The 17,207-nt window shown below is 43.1% G+C and overlaps 1 protein-coding gene across 2 annotated transcripts; it reads left to right on the top strand.

Annotated features, from left to right (window-relative positions):
- The first annotated feature begins 2,086 nt into the window (after positions 1-2,086).
- On the top strand, positions 2,087-17,207 carry LOC105930735 (apolipoprotein B-100). 2 transcript variants are annotated; one of them, XM_012869081.3, is made up of 26 exons: positions 2,087-2,190; positions 2,469-2,513; positions 3,419-3,531; positions 3,632-3,777; positions 3,926-4,073; positions 4,451-4,603; positions 4,744-4,868; positions 4,981-5,066; positions 5,155-5,605; positions 5,695-5,809; positions 5,896-6,042; positions 6,157-6,368; positions 6,459-6,678; positions 6,765-6,938; positions 7,025-7,222; positions 7,328-7,495; positions 8,244-8,449; positions 8,627-8,797; positions 8,888-9,018; positions 9,110-9,311; positions 9,411-9,583; positions 9,670-9,845; positions 9,937-10,052; positions 10,543-10,916; positions 11,025-15,724; positions 15,810-17,207. In XM_012869081.3, the coding sequence occupies exons 1-26, from the start codon at positions 2,136-2,138 to the stop codon at positions 16,968-16,970; spliced, it is 9,966 nt and encodes a 3,321-aa protein (XP_012724535.2). In that variant the 5' UTR covers positions 2,087-2,135; the 3' UTR covers positions 16,971-17,207. The 2 variants fall into 2 exon arrangements, with proteins under 2 accessions (XP_012724535.2, XP_012724536.2); XM_012869082.3 differs by lacking the exon at positions 15,810-17,207 and having other exon boundaries at positions 11,025-13,050; positions 13,136-13,245.

Consider the following 17,207-nt stretch of genomic DNA (forward strand, 5'->3'; position numbering starts at 1 on the left):
TTTTTTAACAAAATAATATAGAAAAATCTTTTTTTTTCTTTTTTTTTTCCCCCCTATTTGTTTGGCTCAAAGCACTCTTGAATTCACAAATGCTCCACTCGTTTAAAGCTTTACCTTTAAATATAATAAATAATTCATTTGGGGGAAAATTAGCTTGTATTCATGCAGGCTCTGGAAATGTTTTAAGCCAGACACCAACCACTCTTCTTAGTATTTGTTTTCCCACTTCTGATCCAGCTTTGAAGCATTTACCACACGTTGAAGTTCGGGCCGTTACAGAATCTTATCCTTTCCAGAACCAGTGTTCCTGGGTGGTTTGGATCACCCAGTTGTGTGCAGGTTTCTGATGATTCGATTAGGTTGTAAACCAATAAAAGGTACAAAACGGCACAAGGTTCTGTATGGCTGATCCAGTTTATGTAATAGCAACCTCATGAATAATGTAGGGCACAATCTGACAACAGACAAATGTAAAAACCTTTAAACAACACCACAAAAAAACTTTTCCTTTTTTATTATTGCTAAAGAGCCCTTTATTGATATGTTTCTTTAACTGTATGAAAAATTAATATGTCCTCTTTACAAGATCAGAAAACTTACATTGATTCAGACATAAATACAGTAGATTGCTAAATTGTTCATACATGTGTCCCTTTTCCCATTGGGATTTATTTAATATAAGATTTTACACATTTCATTTGAGAGATTTAAGACTAAAAGTATAGCATAACTGAGAAGTGGAATACAAAATGATACATTTATTTGAAAATGTTCACAAATAAAAGCTGAATTCACATTTGGACTTCGACTAGGCCCTTCTTTTGCATCCTCTAACTAGTTTTTCTTCCAGGATTTCTGTTTCTAGCTCCATCCGTCTTCCCGTCCGCTCTGACGAGCTTCCATGTCTCTGGTGCAGAAAAGAATCCCCAAAGCATGATGCTGCCACCACCGTGTGTCGTTATTGGGATGCCGTCTTCTGACACACGTAGAGTATTGGATGTAGTTACAAAAATTACACACAGTTGGACTCTTATTTGTTTATTATGTAACTTCTCAAAGTAACTGGTTGATCTCTGTTTTATTTAAAGTAAAGGTATCGTTGTAAAGGAGTTTGATTATAAAGCCAGGCAACACTTTTTCAGATAAGTGCAACATTTATAATTTTTCTTCCACTTCAAACTTATGCACTGCTTTGTGTTGGTCTAGCATATAAAAATTAAATAATAATTTAAAAAAAAAACATTGAGATGTGTTTCAAGGCTCCTGTCTGCACTGGTTCAGCTAGACTTTCACAGCTAATGTAAAAATCAGGACGGTCCCTTGAAATGTGCTCTAATGTGTGCTGATTAACCTCCTCAAGCAACAGCTCATGACTCAGGTTTCGATTCTGTGTGCTTCAGACGGTACGGCAGATACAGGGCAAAGGTTATCGGCACTTTCTGTAAGAAAACCTTCTTTGGTATTTTGGGATGCACAAACTAATAATGCCGCATGGTATCTGACCCAGGAACCTTCTGGAAAAAGCTGTGAAGTGCGGTTCCATTCGGGGTTTGGACAAGGACTTTCTTCAACATATATTTTAAAAAGTTTAGATATCCATCTACTTGCAGACAAACTTTGTGACGATGACATTCAAAGTTAAAACGAACTTATGAAATAAATCACTGATAAATGTATTTGTGTGCTCTGAGCAAAACAAGCAATAAAAGTTAGGGATTGATGATAAATTAGCAATGATATGACACTGATCTGATTACACGATGTACATCATGCTCCAGTTTTTATTTTGAGGCGAATAGAAACGCCCGGCTAACAAGTTTCTAACGAAACAATTTCTCCAGCATTCTCCATTAACAAATCCCGAGTCCCCCCCAAAACCAAACATAATAAAAAAAGGAGTGATTTCACACAATAATACTGAACACCCCCACCCAATGCTGACAGACAAGTCTGTTTTACCTTTGGCCTGCCACAAGGACGGCTCAGACTTTGGAACCAGGGCAGCATATCTGCAAGTCCCAAGCAGTCATATACTGTAAGACTGTGGGACTATAAAAGCTCAAGGGCTCAGAGGCAAGGATTAGTCTTCAGAGAAAGAGGGAGACTCTCCGTATCCTGCAGACGCTGAACCCATCATGTGGGGTACCAAGCTCTGCCTTTTGCTGCTTCTGGGCACCAACACTCTAGCCCGTAAGTACGCCGCTTTTATGTTACTTACTAACACTTTAAACCTTTCTTTCATCAGTGAAGAACATTGAAATCTAAAAAAAAAAAAAAAAAAATATTCGGTACATTGTTATTGCTTAAAATTTAGTGACCACAATGTTTGCCGGTAAATTATTAGGGTCAAATCAGCAATAAAAGCATCATATTTTCTGACAAAACACATATAACTCAGTAACTTTCATACTTAACACGAGCATGTTGACCTTTTGTAAGCCGAGCTAAACTCTTGTTTTGGTTTTCAGAGCAAGATGTTGGAGGTTTGGAGGAACAATCACCGGTTTGCTTTTGTGAGTTCTCTTCTGTTTTTGTTTTCTTGTATTTTTTTTATTTTTTTTTGCTGTAGTCAGTTTTGTGTAGTGATGTAACTGACTTAACGAAGCAACAAAAAAGGGTGAAAACTTTGATTGATGTAATCTGTGGTATGATTTATGTACTTTAAAAAAGCAGAAAACTATGAAATTTAAGCAGGATGCTCACCTTTCACCTAGAAAGGTGAAAAGATTGAGTGATGGATTTACTATAGATTAATCAGAGGCAGTTATTTCTTTGTTTTACTTTTTGTTATCTAATTCTGCATGTAATTACTTAGATATGTAACAATGTAACAGAAGTAAGGAGAAAAACATTGTGGTTTTGTTCGGGTTGAGTTAAATAACATCAATGGAAACTTTCTCCAATTTGTGATGGTGGAGTATAATACTATTTCAAATAGTATAGTACTGTATAATAATTAAAAATGCTATTGTAAGAATTTAAAGAAAGGTTTATTAATCTTAAACTTAAGTGACAGATTTATTAACTGTCTGGAAAATTACTAAATCGGACTTTTATTGTCTTCAAACTTTCTCAATTTTTTTTAAATAATATAATATAATATGATATATCTTAAAACAGATTAGAAGTTGCTAACTTTCGCTAAATGTATAACATTTGTAATATATATGTATATTTTATTACTACAGTACAAAAGACATTTTTTGCTTTCTCTAAACTTTTGCAAATATCATAATATAATATAAGAATTTGTCTTTTATTATTACATTGATTAAGCTTAAGGAGTCTACCTCCATGTGGAATATAATTTTTTAAAAATGTTATCAAATGAGTTTGGCTGATGAGGTCTAATGTTTTAAGACTGAACAAGTATTGTGAGTCAAACGGCACTAAAATCCTCTAAATCTGTCATTTTCAGTGGCCAAAAGATACAGGAACTTCAGACGGTTTGTGTACAACTATGAAGCTGAGGCCGTCAACAGTGTAAACGGAGCCTCAAACGCCAAGAGCGGACCCAGAGTCTCCTGTACAGTAAGTCTCAAACCTACTGGTATACCTGGGCAAAAGAAAAACCTCTTTCACCTTAACCGAATAAATGACGCAACAACTAAACGTGTCATTTGCTGTGCAGGTCGAGATCGATGTGCCCCAGACTTGTCGCTTCATCCTCAGAACAACAGACTGCTCTCTGACTGAGGTCTCTGGCGTGGACGATGGCGGGAACCCCGTGTACCGTCCTGCTGCTGGAGCCGAGGATTTCAAAGCTGCCATGGCTAAGTGAGTGAAGTTGTTATCTGTCCAGGAAAGACTGTAATTTACTGTCTGTGTTCTTGGGGCCAGCAACTTGGCACAGTCACCGATGCGATTAAAAGACGCTGATGACCCAAATGCCAGGTTGGAAGTTAAAACCTGTACCTGTTGCCAGGAACACCTTGAAGGTTGCAGTGGAAGGACGCGCCGATGTCAAGCTGTTCCCTGAAGACGACGAGCCCGTCAATATCCTGAACGTCAAGAGGGGAATCATCTCCGCGCTCATGGTGCCGGAAAAGGAGCAGGAGGAGACCAAAGACATGGTAGTTGCACTCCTCTTTTCTTTTTCTTTTTTTTTTTGAATTTTGCCCTGTTTATTGCCTCCAATTAATTCATGCCAGGTTGGAGTTTGATGAAGGTGGTGATGTGGAGTCACTCAAAGATAAACAGGTTGCAAAATGGGTTGATAAGACGCTCCAGTCTGAGGTGATAAATCCAGTCCTGTAATATCGTGTTCCGCGATAATCTCCGAATGCAGGTCAAAGTCCTAGATAAGTTATCGGCTTTTTCTGCATCACCTGCCTCCGTAATCATTCAGGTCCATTGATTGTCTGATTTTGGAACAGAGGGAACAGTTTCAAATCAAACTCTGGCAACTCTTGTTTTGTCGAGTCCTGACAAAGCCTCTCGTTGCTTTCAGCCCACCGTGCATGGAGTGTGCTCCTCCGACTTCGCCGTCAACCCGGCCCTGGACACGGCAACCGAAGTGACCGTCAGCAGGGATCTGTCCAAATGTGACGGCTTTGTAGCCCGCAGACAGAACACCAGCCCCCTGGCCCTCATCTCCGGCATGGTGAGGGCTCCTGCATGCCTTGGTCACTGTTAAACTCACAAAATCGCATCATCTATTGTAATGAAAGAAAGTAAAACACCTAAGCACCGATGACTAAGGATCTAGTGTGATTTTTTTTCTTCTATCTATTTGTTTGTCAGAACTACCCTCTGTCCAAACTGATCAGCAGCACTCAGACCTGTAACTACAAGTTTGACAACCAGAAGAAGCACATGACCAGCGGATCCTGCACGGAAAAACACATCTTCCTGCCCTTCTCCCACAAGTAGGTTTCCAGATCTCAGGTTCTCTTTGCTGTAACGGAGCACAGTTTGTTCAGAAATAACTCCTCGATACTTAATTTCTCAAAAATCTTTCGCCGTTCCTGGGAAAAAAAGGAGAGAATTCGGCATTTCCGCAGTGGTGAGCCAGACCGTGACGCTGAGAGAAACGTCCAAGATCAACGACAGAATCTTTGACCACAGTAAGTGCTTCACTGTTCAGAGCGTGGTTTTAAGGCACCTTCCCTGTTTGGTTAGTGTCTTGATCGATTCGCCTATAAACCTACGCAGACGAAGCTAGTTTCAAGCCCCTGCCCATGGAAGCTGCCGAAGACAAGTCCCCGGTGCAGACCAAGGATGCCGTTATTGCCACACTGCAAAAGCTGAGCACTCTGTCGGAGACCAACGAGCGGGAGGAGCGTGCCAGCCTCTTCCACAAGCTGGTGTCCGAGCTGCGCGGCCTGAACGTCGACGTTCTCGGCTCCAACATAGAAGAGATGATGTCCATCTCCGTGGCTCTCACCCAGCAAGCTCTGATTCAGTGCGGCACCCCTGAATGCACCAGCGGCATGCTGAAGATCCTCAGGAACTTTGACCAAGCTGCATATGAGGTCGATGCTTTTGTCTACGCCCTGGGAATGATGTCGAACCCCTCCCGGATGATGGTGCAAGACTTGCTGGAAATGGCTCGGTACAAACAGAGCAGACCCATCATGTATGCACTGAGCAATGCAGCCAGGAGGTACGTGGGGGGGCGCTTGGAAGCTTGGTTCTCAGATTCCTGCTGTAAATTGGTGGCTAATCATTTACTCCTTCGTTTTTTTTCTATAGACTGTACAAATCTGAGGGAGTCACCCCAGAGATCACTGCTGTTTATGAGTACATGGCATCCCTCCTTGGTGCAGACTGTGCAGGCGAGAAAGATCTGACCTTCCTGACCCTCAGGGTAGGTAACCAGCTGTGTAGCACACGCCTCTGAAGTAAAAAATATTCCAAATAAAACCTAACCTTTATGTATACTCTTCCATCCAGGTGGTCGGTAACATGGGAGACGCAATGGAGGCAGCTGACCCTGAAATTAAGAACACCCTGCTGAAGTGCATGAGACAGCCTGTTACCACTTTGTCCGTGCAACTGGCGGCCATCCAGGCCTTCAGGCGCATGTCTTTGACCGATGAGGTAACGGGCAAAAATTTCTCAGCGTCTTTCCAGTTTTCCAGTGACTGAAAGACACGGGCACTTTAAAAAAACAAAAAAAACAAACATGTAATCATCTGCTGCTGTCTTGTCCAGGTTCGCACCAATCTCCAACGGGTCAGCCAGTACGCCAAGGGAGCTGTGCAGAAACGCCTGGCGGCTTACCTCATCCTGATGAGGGATCCCCAGGACAGCGACTTTGAGATGGTGAAGAAGCTGCTGACCCAGGAGCGGAACACGCAGATCAAAGCTTTCGTGTCCAGCCACGTCTACAACATCATCACCTCCACTGAAGCAGAGACCAAAAAGTGAGACTTTCTCATGCTAAGCTTCATCTCGCTGAGGTACCGTGAAGGGGATCGTTGGAATCAGCTGACTATAATGTACTCTTTCCTTAGGCTTGGTGAAAGAATACTCTACGCCTTGAAGAACACTGATATTTTCACGCACGATGACTACACCACCAAGTCTCGCAACTACAAACTGGGCGTTGCACATGAGAACTCAGAGGCCAGCATCCAGGGCAATGTCATTTTTGATCCCAGCAACCAGTTGCCAAGGGAAGTCCTGTTGGAAACAACCCTGAAAGCTTTTGGTTACAGCTTGGATATTTGGGAGGTATGTTGCTCCATGGGCTTCATTTTTTTTAGAGCAATCCATACCCCTTCACCCTGACATAAAAGCTAAATCTGTCTTTCATTTAGGTTGGTATGGAGGGAAAAGGCTTTGAGCCCACCATCGAGGCTCTGTTTGGAAAGAACGGCTTCTTCCCTGACGCCGTTTTAAAGACTCTGTACTGGGCTGACGGCAAGATGCCGCCGGAGGTTAAACAAGTTCTGGAAAAATGGGTCGTCTCCTCGAAACCAGGAAAACCAAACGTACGTACTTACTTGTGTGAAACCTTTGCTGCTTCGATATTTCGGCTGGCAGCACAACCTGTGACAAAGTTGCTCTTTCTTCCAAGGTCCCTGAAAACCTCGTGGCAGAAATTGGTCGCAACTTCAACACGCTGCTGAACAATCTGCAGAGTCAAGAGTCCCCAGAAGCTATGGCCTACCTGAAGATCATGGGAGCTGAACTTGGTTACATCAAGGGAAACGATTTGAAGTTTATTGCTGACATCGCAATCAACAACGCAAAAACTTTCATGCACCATGCCATGGTATTGTTTTGTACAACATTTATCCATATTTTTCTACCATAGCTTTAAGTTTGTTCCAAAATACCACGATCTGAGAGCTCAAAAATGGTTCGTTCTGCCCTCCAGGGTTCCTTGAATGGGTTTCCGAACTTTGACGCAGAGATGTTTGCACACTACATCTTCATGGACAACAAATTCATCTTGCCAACAGCATCGGGTCTGCCCATGACCTTCGCTCTGTCAGGCACATTTGCTCCTGGTGCAAAAGGAGGCCTCCACATCTCCCCAAACAAGGTAAAAAAATGTAATCCTGGTTCTCAAAAATGGACTTGACTGTTCACCAGTTCATACCCGTGCATTGCCATCTAGTCTTGTCCTACTTTCATTTCATGGCATTGTACTTTAACCATATAATTAGGAGTTTGTTTTTAGTTGTTATAGCTCCACAGGGCACCACAATATTTGTTTATAGAAACGTCTATAGCAGCTCAAATCTCATAAAAATATAATTTCTTAGAGTTGATTAGACATTAGATTAGACATTAGTGATTAGAAAATCACTTCAAATTGTTGGTGTAACATCTTTTGAACTGGCACATTACGAAATGTCCTGCTGTAGAATGCAGTCATTTCCAACACTCCAAGGTTGCAAAATAGCAACAACGTCTAAACACACTGCCTATATTCACTGTGATCATAGCTACACTGCAAAAACAGAGCTAAAAATAAGTAAAATGTTCTTAAAATTAGTGTTTTTGTCATAGATTTGAGCAGGTAAACAAGATGATCTGCCAATAGAATAAGATTTTTGCACTTAAAATAGGAACAATTCATCTCCATCATTTTATTTCAAGTGCAGTATATCCAATTATCTTATTTTAGGGATCAAAATACTCATTCCATTGGCAGATAATCTTATTTACCTGCTCAAATCTATGACAAAAACACTAATTTTAAGAACATTTTACTTATTTTTAGATCCGTTTTTGCAGTGTAAGAACATGGACAGGCAATTAAATTTTACATGTGTTTTCACCCACAGAAGGAGGTTGTCTTCAGTCCATCCATTGGAGTTGAGTTCATGACCCAGATGGGAGTCCACTTCCCTGGATCTGTCGCCTCTGCTGTTGAGATGCACACCAACATCTTCCACGAGAGTTCCCTCAATGCCAAGATCACCATGGAGCAGAACGAGCTCAAGCTCTCCATGCCAGCTCCACAGGGCACCACAAAGCTCTTCAGAATCAGGTGGCTAATATAGTTAATAAAATTCACGTTTTAAACTTTACTTACATTCGGCAAATCAAGCATTTTAAACTCAAACCGTACAAGTTAGTGTGGGTTTGATTCTGTATGCAAGTGGGGTAATCCAGCTCAGTGTTTCAGGTGGTTGAACATTTTCCTGTCGATTTGTCTATTTTACAGGAATAAAGTTGTGATCGCGGGTGCTGAACAGGCCACAGAGCTGCCACACAGACACGCCGAAGAAAAGTGCAGCCCTCTCTTCTCTGGAATCAACTACTGCACCAAAAAGCTTCGCGCTGACGCCCGTGACGAGAACGCAGCTCCCTACTTCCCCCTGAACGGAGAGACGATGTAAGATGCAGTTTGGACACTTCTTGTTTATCGTTTGCATGCACATAACATAATATAATACATGTGCATCTTTGATTGTTTTTGTTCTAGGTTTGCCATTGATATCAAGCCTACCAAAGACGTCTCGGAGTACACAGCCAGCATTGCCTATAAACTTCTCAGTGAAGGAAAGGAGGGCCGCCACAAGGTGGATTCCTTGAAGATGACCCTGAGAGCTGAGGGTACGAGGATTTTATTATGTACTTCCTGTGTGATTCTGCTGATTTACATCAATCAGAAATAAAGAGCAGTACTTTTGTTTTGTAATTTCAGGTGTTAAGCCCACAGAGGCTACAGCCACCATGAAATACAACCGGAACAGGAATGTCTTCACTACTCAAATCCAGATACCTGACATTGATGTTGAGGCTGGGGTTAAGATCGGCATGACAGACAGCAGCGCCAAAGGCAAATCCCTCACCATTGAGCTCTCCAACAAGAATGTGCCACAGCTGTCCCTGACCGGCCGTGCCAAGTGAGCAAACCCGGCCTCCGTATCGTCACAATAATTACATTTATTTTGACATTGCCACTTTAACTGATTTTTTCTTTTGATATATTTATTTTGTTGCAGACTCCAGGCCATGGATGATGGACTGCTCCAGGTTCAACTCCTGGTGCCGTCACTGAAGGTCGATGCCACCCTTGGTGCCACTGTGACCAAAGCCGGTGGGCTCACCATGCAGATCAAGAGTGATGTCAAGCTCCCAGAGATGTCCTCTGTTCAGGCAGTCACCTTCAAATACGGTACGAAAGGACCTGATATATTCAGAGAGGGGGGGTATCAGGTTTTTAAACTCAAATTTAAATGCAAAACTATTTTTTTACCTCAGGCGAGGAGGAGGCTGAGGCCTATCTGACATCCAATGTGAATGCTGATACAAAGATCCCAGTGCACTACGCTGAAGCCCTCCAGTCATGGCTCGGACGACTTGCCGAGGACCTCTTGGAAAAGAAAGTTGTGCAGACCGACATGAAACTCCGACACATTGTCAACAAAGGAATTGAGGTGAAACGAATGAAATCTCAGGATTAGACGAGATTGTCTGATTCAAGTTTACATTTGAAGTCTAAATGCCTTTTCCGTTTGTTTTTAATAGGCCAGCAACATCTGGATCGACAAAATCTCTCCGGATTGTCCTTACATGAAGAAGCTGAAGGACGTCGTTGGAAACCTGGAAATGCCATCAGTGCCAGAAATCTTATTCATGAATTTGTAAGTAACTTTGTGTGAGTGTGTTTACAATTACAGTGTCCTGAAAAAAAATTGTCTGTCAAAGATTTGTTTCTGGTTTAGCTCTTTTGTCACACTTAACTGTTTCAGAAAATCAAACCGGATTATATACAAAACTATGTGAATGTGTGGTTATACCCCTGAATAAATCACAAATTAATGCATTTTTTCTGGTTCAGGCCTGATAACTGCTAGAGCTGTAGTATCAGGAAACTATTTAAACATTGCCTGTCAGATACCACGAGGTAGGCTTATTGTTAATTTAAAGAAATGAATGGCCATATTGTGGCTATATTCTGGAGTTATGAAAATTGCATTTTGTGTTTCCTGAGGTTATCTGTGTCTGACATCATTTGTTTAGTGATCTGAAACATTTAAGCGTGACAAAAAGAACTGCATCTGCATCGTCTTGAATAACTACATGTGTATTTTCGGGGATTTGACATGTGTCCTGCTTTGAATGTTTCACCAGTGAAAGCAAACTCAGATACCAGTTCAACCAGAACCGTTTCACGATGACCGTCCCTCTGCCTCTCGGCGGGAAATCCTCAGAGGAACTACGGATCCCACCTGTTGTCAGTGTCCCACGCATTTCTGTGCCTCAGCTGGGACTGGAGGTGGCCCCACGGGAAATCCCGATTCCACGTTTCACCGTCCCGTCTGAAAAAGACCTCACTCTGCCTCTGATGGGACTGTTGGAAGTGTCTGCCAAGGTCAACAGCAACTATTATGACTGGGAGGGACTGATTACAGCTGGCAATAACACCGCTGACTCTCCTGAATACGTGGCTAAGTTCAGTGTCATGGCTGAAAGTCCAATCAAGCTGCTCTCCTTCTCAACTGAGGGTAATGAGTTTTCTTTTTAAATCATTTAAATATCTTGGCTCATTTTGTAAAACCAGCAAAATAACGTTGACTCCTAATTGTTATTTAACCAATGTTCTGCATTTTTAGGAACCACCAAAATCACAGACACAGAAAAGGAAACGATTGATGTCACGCTCGAGGGATCGCTGAAACACATGCTCATCAACACAGGTGTCAGTGTGCTGGAAAGCTTTTCTGTCACAGACAATGTACTGACAACGGGTCTCTACAAGATCCATGCTAATTCTCCTCCAGTAGGTCTTGATTCATCTTTGACCATTACCACCCAGTTCACTCTTGACTCCGACACTTTCTTCGGTGACATTAACACAGACGGCAGCATCGCCATTGGGTCAGAGGTTTCCACCACATCTTATCTCTCCACCTTCTCTGTTAAGCCAGCATCGAAAGAGGCAAAATTGGACAGTTCGCTGATGGTAAAATGTGACCCGATGAAACTCTCCCACAAGGTTAAAGCATCTTATGAAAGTGATGTACTCCTGTTTGAATCAACCACCAGCATGGATTCTGCCCTGGTCCAGCACACTACAAAAATTAACCTGAACTACAACGATGTCAAACTCACCACCCAGTCCGACTCGGTGACCAAGGCTCTTGGGAGGAGGATTAATAACCAGATGGCGTTCTCCATGTCTGAAGGCCAAGCCTCCCTCAGGATTGAGAACCAAGCTGAAGATACACAGAACCGTGTGTTCTCCTTGCTTACTGGAACAGTGAACCCTTCAGGTTTGGAGATCAATGCAGATGCCTCCATAAAGATTCTCTCTAGCCTCGCTTCCCACAAAGCAACCCTGTCACTGAACACCAATGGCTTGACCACCAGCTGCACAACAACCGCCCAGCACAGTCCGCTCACATTTGAGAACATTTTCCACGGTGGAATCGGCGCCTCTGGTGCGACCCTGTCTCTTAAAACAAAGGGAACCGTTCGAGACAACAAGGCTGAGCTCAACGTTGAGGGGAAACTTTCGACCACGGAAGTGTATCTCAACAGCATGTATGACGGTAGCCTGTTCGACATCAGTGGGCGGAACAGAGTCAACCTCAGGCTGAATGAAAATGGGCTGGTCTTCTCTAACAACCTGGTTGGATCTTTTAGAGAAATGAGGACCGAAAACACACACTCCCTGTCTCTAACCCTAAGATCTTTTACCCTTCAAACCAAAACTGACAACTACCTTGACAAGAGCAACTCCTACATGCACGATATCACAGTCAAGATGGAAGATTTTGCAGCCTCAGCTATGGTGAAGAATGAACTGAAAGTGATGGCGGTCAACTTTGAGAACGATGCCCAATTCAAGGCAGAGCCGTACAACGTGGAGCTGGCTGGGACGCTGAAGGGAAGCTTCTCGGAGGAAGAACTCATGCACATCTACGAAATCAAGTTTGCCGACTTTGTCCTGTCCGCAAAGTGCAACACCAATGGAAAACTCCTGGGATCACATGTGACGCATAACACTGACATGGAAGTCAATGGTCTGACTATCAAGTTCAGCAACGTGGCCAACTTCAACTCACCATATCTACGTGTAGACAGTACAGTCAAAACCAGCGCTGCACCCTTCACGCTCAACGTTGATGCCATTTTCAACTCAAACGGGGAGGTGTATCTGTTTGGCAAGCATAGCGGTGAACTGTACAGCAAATTCCTCCTGAAAGCAGAACCAACCGAGTTTGCTCAGTCATTTGAGCACAGAGCCTCAAGCAGCCATGAACTGACAGACAGACCGACTGTGAAGACCAACATGAACAACAAGCTCCATAGCTTGATAAGCCTGGCAGAACAAATGGTCACACTGGACATGGCGTCCACAGTGAACGAACACACTTTCACGCAGATGTTGAGTGCCAAGAACAATGCAGAGAGAATTGGTGTTGAACTGAAGGGAAAAGTCTCAACTCCCCTCTTCAGTGAGGCCAAGGAAGATTACACCATCTCTGGATTTGTGAAGTATGACAAGAACAGTGACAGCCATTTCATTGAGATCCCTTTCGTTGAGCACCTTCCCGCAGTCATTGAAAATGTGAAAAGCACAATGATTAAGCTGATGGACCATAGCATCGAGATGCTCAAAGACATCAACACCAGGTATGAGATCAGTGCTAAGTTTCAGGCCAAAATTACAGAACTGAAGGAAACGATTGACAGTTTTGACTTTGGCCTCTTTGTCCAGGACCTGAAAGGGTTCATCACACCTGTGGAGAAATTCATCACCAAACTGACAGCCCAGCTCCCCACTGACAAAGTTATCCATCTGTTGAAATCCATCAAGGACGCTGTTATCGTTGAAATGAGGAAATATAACATTCCAACTAGATTCAATGTCGTTTATAACAAAATTGAAGAGTTTCTCTCCAGCTATGAGATTGAAAAAATAATTGGGGCAATCATGGATGAAGTTGTACAAATTATGAAGCAGTATCAGATCAGAGAGAAGCTGCAACAAACATTTGAGGCTCTCAAATCACTTGACCTCCAGCCTCTGTTCGACAAATTCGTGGTGCCTGCAAAGGAGCTAGTGAATGAGCTTTACTCCTTTGACTTCAAACTGTTCATTGATGACGTGAAGGACTTTTTCTCAAGAATGATCCAGAAAATTAAGTCATTTGATTATGACACTCTAGCTGTGGAGCTGAAAGACAAAGTGGCAGAAATGAGCAAGATCCCTTGCTTTGGCAAACTCTACGGTGAGTTCAAAGTTAGCTCCCCTCATTACAGCTTCAGCACCCAAGCTGAGCTGGAGAACACCACAACCACAGCAGCCATGCCAGAGTTTAAGGTTAGCCTGAACTCCCGGGCTGATTCTACTCTAAAGGCGCTAGACTTCACTGCGGATGCCTCTGCACGTTTTGCTGCTCCCGAAACGGGCCGTCTGATAATCTCTGAATCCATCAATGTTCAACAGTCCTCCTTCGCAGTTGACCACAAGGGCACGATGAATCTTTATGGCCTATCAGCTCAAGCCTCCGCTGAAACCACTGCAAAGGCAACAACTGAGCTGTATGCGGCAGAGCTTGTCAACAATGCGCTCTTTACTCTGGAAAATGGAGTTTCTGCCAAAATGGACACTGCCTACAAACACGACCTCAAGTTTCCGCCCCTCAACACCTACAGCGAAATCACAATTGATCAAAAGACCATCTTTGGGATCGAAGATGCCAAGATCCAGCTCACTTTTAATAACCTGGCCAATGAAAAATATAGAATTTGGGATTTCTCGGATGAAATGAATCACAAGAGTGATATCAAGGTAGAAATGGATCTCCAGAACACCAAAGTGACCTTCACCGCCGATACAAGTAGCGGCCTTTTAAAGGTTGAGGAAAGTTTTGATGCTGATATTAGTATTTTCCGCCATATCCAAATCGATGCCAAGGTTAAGACTGATACACCTTTCATGAAGAACAGCGTAGCTGAGCTTAAGCTTCTGGCTAAGGCTGAAGACATGAAAATTGACTTCACAGCATTTCACAATGCAGAACTGGCTGGTAACATCAGAGGAACCCTTTCAAGCTCTGTCTCCGCTTTGATCTCAGCCACAGAGCTTACTTTTGATAGTAAGAACAAAGGAAATGCCAAGGTTGTTCTTCCATTCAAGCTGTCTGGAAATGTTAACCTCCAGAATGATGTTACTTTTACTCTAAACTCTGAAATACACAAAGCAAGCTGGACAGGTCTGGTCAAGTTCAACCAGTACAAATACTCACATTTGATCTCCTTGGACAATGCAGAGAGTGAAATCAACATCCAATCACAAATCTATGCTGAGGCAGATCTTGAAGTTCTGAAGGAACCTTTCAACATTCCTGAAATAACTCTGCCATTCGTTGGCATGAGGACACAAAGAGTGGAGGGCTTTTCTCTGTGGGAAAACACTGGCCTGAACAACATCCTAACAACAACTCAGCAGACCCTGGACATCAGCTCCAAACTGAAATACATTAAAAACCCTGAGATGATGACAATTGACATCAACCTGGATCCAGTCATCCGTGCCATTAATGTCAACACGAGGGCCCTGCACAAGAAAATGCTCATTGGCAAGGACAAGGCCGCCACCATTCTCGCTTCGTCTTACAACAAAGCAATGTCAGAGTATGAGAAATACAGCATTGAGTTGCCTAAAACCATCGTAGTCCCTGCCTACAAAGTTCCAGTGATGAACGTTGAGATGTCCTCCTTCACAGTTCCCCTGCCTGACGTCACGCTTGTCACGATGCCGTCACTGCACATCCCATCTGCACTCACCAAGCTGACGGTTCCTAAAATCACCCTACCCAAGGTTCAGAGCATTAAGATCCCAGTGATGGGTGACCTGACCTATGAGTTCTCCATGAAAACAGAAATGATCACACTTAAAACCGATGCCAGCATCCTCAACCAGGATGGCATCAAGGTTAGATTTGATGCCTCCTCATCCTCAGGGTGTGAAATTCTGACTGGGAAAATCGAGGGCAACACCAATGTTAACACAGTGGGTGAATTTAAAATGGCCTCCCTCTTTTCTGTGAAGCACTCAATGCTAGTAGGAAATCATGAGAGCACCATCATCTTGGGTTATGAAAATGTAGATACCTCTGTGAGCAACTCAGCAAAGGTCACGTTGCCTTCACTCACTATGGAAATCAAGCAGGAAATCAAAGGAAATCCAGTAGATGGCCTTGTTGTCTCCATGTCCACGCCTTCTGCAGGACTCCTCGGTGTGCAGATGCAGACCAAGCGGCCAGCACAAATGAAAGCCAGACTCTATGGTCGCTACCCGGTAAGAGAATACACATCCATTTGCTCATTAATAAAAGTTTATGGTCTGAATTAACTTATTTTGCTCATTTTTGTGTTCTCAATAGTCTCAACCAACAACAGACATCAACATCTTGGGTCTCAAGATGTCCGTAATGGACTCTGAGAAGCTGAACCTTCAGACGACCTGGAATATGGAGATGCCGTATGAGATTATGCTGGGGGTGAAGAACCAGGTGCCGGAAGCCGTGGAAATGGTTTCTGATTGTGCTGTCAAGATGTACAACAAGATCAGCAGGCATGTTAGGAGTCTTAAGGGCTTGTTTGAGAAGTTCAGGATCCAGGGTAAAGCAATATTCGAGAAGGCTGTTGAAAACCTAGCCGCGGTTAGTTCTTCTGATTTTATCATGTCTGTCACGGATAAGACTATTGTGATTCTCCGAGAGTCCCAGAAGAAGGCCCAACTTGTTCTCGATGCCGTGATTACATTCTTGAAACAGACCAAGTTCCAGATCCCTGGCTATGAACGAAGGCTCTCTGGACTTGAGGTCTACCAGGAATTCAGCACTTTTGTTGCCGATGTATCTGAGGAGGCTGTTGAAAAGCTTCCTGAGTACTTTGTCTCCATCTTTGCATCGGTCTTTGATTTTGCCAAAGCCATTGAATTCACCATCCCTGGCTCCAACCGCATCATCACTGGGGAGGAACTTTTCGATGACTTGGTGGTTGCCCTGAGGAAAATTCAGAAACAGCTGATCGCTAACGTGAGGAAACTTGGAGACATCCAACTGGACGATATCATTAAGAAATTCTCAGAATTCATGCAGTTTGTTGTTGAACAAAGTGAGAAGATTCTCCAAACTCTAAAAACCCCAAATGTTGAGAACATCTCCAGCTTTGTGATGGATGCGTACCGTGACGCCATAAGCTCCAACTTCCTAGCCAAAGTTGCCAGGCAGGTTAATGAGGTGCACATAATCATTAGGGAATATATCAAATCCGTGATCAATAAAATCTACAGCATCATGGCCGACGTGTCAACTGAACAGCTTAGAGCAGACATCCAGTCTTGGATTGACTTATCTGTGAAACGGATCAACGCTTTCCACAACACTGTCATTAGGACCCTCAAAGAAAAAAGCAAGGATGTTGAACCATATGTGAGAGTAAGTGACAGACAGATAGAGGTTGACATTCCTTTACCGTTTGTTGCCAGGTTCAACTATTCCACAGAGAAACCCAAACCCATAGAGAAGTGTTTGAATTGACTACCTTTCTGTCATAACCAACCAAAACAATAGTTAATTTATTGTCATGACAAAAACTAAACTCTACATTTAGATGGATGTCTGTTCTTGCTATGTTAGTCTTAGTGCTGTTTTTTTAAACATAATTTTGTTGGTGTTGTCATGGTAGATGGACAATTGTTGTGATCCAGCTGTGCACCCTTTGTGTCCTGTACTATTTAAAACCTATGTGGTCATCAATAAACTGTTTGTACTGCA

The sequence above is a fragment of the Fundulus heteroclitus genome, chromosome 15 (assembly GCF_011125445.2).
Source record: "Fundulus heteroclitus isolate FHET01 chromosome 15, MU-UCD_Fhet_4.1, whole genome shotgun sequence".
Lineage (NCBI taxonomy): Eukaryota > Metazoa > Chordata > Actinopteri > Cyprinodontiformes > Fundulidae > Fundulus > Fundulus heteroclitus.